At 56.6% G+C, this 3192-nt stretch overlaps 1 protein-coding gene across 1 annotated transcript; it reads right to left on the bottom strand.

Moving 5' to 3' along the window:
• Positions 1–656: 656 nt before the first annotated feature.
• On the bottom strand, positions 657–2675 carry LRRC4 (leucine rich repeat containing 4). Its single transcript, XM_074167471.1, has 2 exons — positions 2633–2675; positions 657–2575 (listed from the first exon to the last, which is right to left on the bottom strand). The coding sequence occupies exons 1-2, from the start codon at positions 2673–2675 to the stop codon at positions 657–659; spliced, it is 1962 nt and encodes a 653-aa protein (XP_074023572.1).
• Between the last annotated feature and the right edge of the window lie 517 nt (positions 2676–3192).

The following is a 3192-nucleotide window of genomic DNA, read 5'->3' as shown; positions in this document are numbered from 1 at the left end:
GAAAAAGAATCTGATTCTGTGAAGGAGAAAAAAGAAGGAAAAAAAAAGAAGAAAAAAGAACGGAAAGAAGAAAAGAGAAAAGAAAAAAGAAAAGAAAAAAGAAGAAAAAAGAAAATAAAAAAAGAAGAAAGAAAATAAAAGAAGAAGAAAATAAAAGAAGAAAGAAAAAAAGAAGAAAGAAAAGAAAAAAGAAGAAAAAGAAAGAAAAAACAGAAGAAAAAGAAAGGAAAAAAAGGAAGGAAAAGCGAAGGAAAAAAAGGAAGGAAAAAGCAAAGAAAAAAGGAAAAAAGAAGGAAAAAGCAAAGAAAAAAGAAAAGAAGAAAGAAGGAAAAAAGAAGGAAAAAAGGAAAAAGAAGGATAAAATGAAAAAGGAAAAAAGAAAAAAGGAAAGAAGAAGGAAAAAAGAAAAAAGGAGGAAAAAGAAAAAAGGAAAGAAGGAAAAAAGAAAAATAGAAGGAAAAAAAAGGAAAAAAAGAAGGAAAAAAAATTAAAAAAAGAAGGAAAAAAGAATAAAAAAAAAGACAAGAATAGAAAAAAAGAATAAAAAAAAATTAAAAAAAAGAATAAAAAAAAGAGAAGAAGGAGGAAAAAAAAAAGGCAGGAGGGAAAAAGGAAGCCCCCTCCCCCCCCCCCAAAAAAAAAAAAAAAAAAAGGAGTCATATCTGGGTTTCCTGGACTTTGTCCTTGGTGTGGGTCTGGATTATATAGGGCTCGGCCAGGGTGGTGCCGGGGGGGTGCAGAGAGTTCCCCAGGCTGTTCTCGGTCCAGTGGGCCCCGTGGGGGGGTTTGTAGGTGTTGTAGTTAATGTGGTCATGGATGGCGGGCAGCACCACCGCCCCCTCACCTGATCCGCTGGCCGGCCCCGTGGTGGCCCCCGCCGCCGCGGCGGTGGTGGCCGCCGCCGGCGGGATGTCCTCGTCCACTTGGATGATCTCCACCGTCCGGGCGGCCGTCACGGTGCTGCGTTGCTGGTGTCGCTTGCGGAGTTTGTAGAAGACGATGAGCATGGCGGCCGCCAGCAGGGTCACCGCCACGAAGCAACCGATGATGATCTTGGTGGTCTTCATCACCTCGTCCAAGCTGGTCTGCATCTTGTCGCCCGAGTCGGCGGTGGGGAGGGCCACCTGCTTGGGCGGCCGGGTGGTCTGGACCAGGACGGTGGTGGTGGTGGTGTAGGCCGGCTGGTAGCCCGTCGAGGTGGTGGGGACGGGCTTGGTGAACTTGGGGGAGATGTCCTCCGGCGAGATCTCGGTGGTCTCCACCGTGACGGTGGTGAAGAAGCTGTAGTTGGAGGTGTTGAGCTCGGCCGTGCTCACGTTGAGGTAGGCCGAGGCGTTGGAGTTCCCCGCCACGTTGGTCACCATGCAGGTGTAGACCCCGGTGTCCGTCAACAAGACGTGGGAGAAGTTCAAGGTGCCGTCGTTGAGGACGGAGATGCGCGGGTGGCTGGAGGCGTGGCTCAGGACCGTCCCGTTAGGCAACAACCACCTAACGGAGGACATGGAAGGAGTTCGACACTTGAGCTCGGCCACCCGCCCCTCCGAGATGTTGAGGTCCATGGGGGCGTCCATGATGAAGGGCGCCGAGCACTGGAAGGAGGTCTGGTCCACCTCCACCAGGAACCTGCCCCGCATGTGGAGGGGGGCATGGCAGCGCCCGCAGCAGGTGGAGTTGGTGGGGATGTACTCCCGCAACCACCAGGAGAGCCAGAGGATGTCGCAGTCGCAGTCCCAAGGGTTGTGGTGCAGGTGGAGCTCCACCAGGTAGCGCAAGGGGGCGAAGAGGTCGTGGGGCAAGGAGGAGAGGTTGTTGTGGGCCAGGTTGAGCTCCACCAGCGCCGTCAGGTCGTCGAAGGCGTTGCGCTCGATCAGGTTGATCTGCGAGTTCATAATCCAGAGCTTCTTGAGGGACTTGAGCCCGTGGAAGGAGCCGGGTTTGATCTCGGGGAAGTTATTGCCCGACATCTCCAGCTCCTCCAGCCCCACCAAGGGCGTCAGGTTGGGCATGTCCTTAATGTTGCACATCCCCAGGTTGAGGTACTTGAGGTTGTACAGCCCCTCGAAAGCCCCCTCGGAGATGTACTCCAGCTTCTTCAGCTCGCCCAGGTCCAGGCGCATGAGGGAGGGCACCCGGTTGAAGGCGTAGGAGGGGATGCTCTCGATGGGGTTGTTCCTCAACCACAGCTCCCGCAGCTTGGAGAGGTACTCGAAGGCCCCGCTGGGGATGACGGTCAACCAGTTGTCGAAGAGCTCCAAGGTGTTGAGGCTGGCCAAGCCGTTGAAAGCCCCCACCTCGATCTGCCGGATGGCGTTCCTGCCCAACTGCAGGACCTCCAGGTGATGCAGGTGCCGGAAGGTGTCCGCCTGGATCATCTGGATGTTGTTCTCCATGAGGTTGAGATAACGGGTGTTGGAGGGGATGCCGGGGGGCACCTCGGCCAGGCCCCGCCGGGTGCAGACCACCTTGCTGAACTGGTTACTGCAGGAGCAGACGGAGGGGCAGCTTTGGGGTCCGGGGGAGGCGGCGGCCACGTATAGAATCCACGCGTGGAGGGTCAGGTAGGAGACCAGGGCAGCTCCGCCGGCGCGGTGACGGTGGTGGTGGTGGTGGTGGTGGTGGTGGTGGTGGTGACGGTGGTGGTGGTGGTGCACAGTTACCTGCCACAAGAGCTTCATGATGTGGCACGTTCATCATTCACCATCCTCTGGGGGGATGTCGGCGTGAAAAGGGAGAAAGTGGCTCCAAGGGGGACAACCCCCCCCCCCCCCCCGACACCCTCCCCACCCCCCCCCCAACCCCCCCAACCCCGACACCCCAACCCCAGGCTCTCACGAGCTGGGCCCGGAGAGGGGGCGCTGGGGTGGGGGGGTGAGGGGTTGGGGGGGGGGGGGGGTTGGTGGTGGTCGCGGTGGTGATAGGAAAAGGGAGGGGGGGGGCCGCGGAGAAGGAGGAGGAGGTGGGGGGGGGGGATTAAGGAAAAATGAAAATTTAGCCCCCCCCCAAAAAAAAAAGCAAGAAGGGGTTGGGGGGGGGGGGAGGAAAGAGGCGCCCCCCCTCCCCGCTCTCCGGCCGTACCTACCTGGGGAAGGGGTGGGGGGCTCCGGGGGGGGGCTCGGCGCCGAGCAAAGGGGGAGTGTGGGGAGGGTTTGGGGGGGGGGGGGGAAGACAAAATGGCTCCTGGAGGCTGCGGTG

The sequence above is a fragment of the Numenius arquata genome, unplaced genomic scaffold (assembly GCF_964106895.1).
Source record: "Numenius arquata unplaced genomic scaffold, bNumArq3.hap1.1 HAP1_SCAFFOLD_1745, whole genome shotgun sequence".
In the NCBI taxonomy this organism is placed as follows: domain Eukaryota; kingdom Metazoa; phylum Chordata; class Aves; order Charadriiformes; family Scolopacidae; genus Numenius; species Numenius arquata.
The sequence above is the reverse complement of the archived record's forward strand: the minus strand, read 5'-3'. Positions and strand labels throughout refer to the sequence as shown.

Bases quoted from the DNA above. Each gene is read 5' to 3' on its own strand.
- LRRC4 (XM_074167471.1), bottom strand. From the start codon at position 2,675: ATGAAGCTCTTGTGGCAGGTAACTGTGCACCACCACCACCACC. The intron at 2,576-2,632 runs GTCACCACCACC...GCGCCGGCGGAG, and splicing joins TGTGCACCACCACCACCACC to CTGCCCTGGTCTCCTACCTG.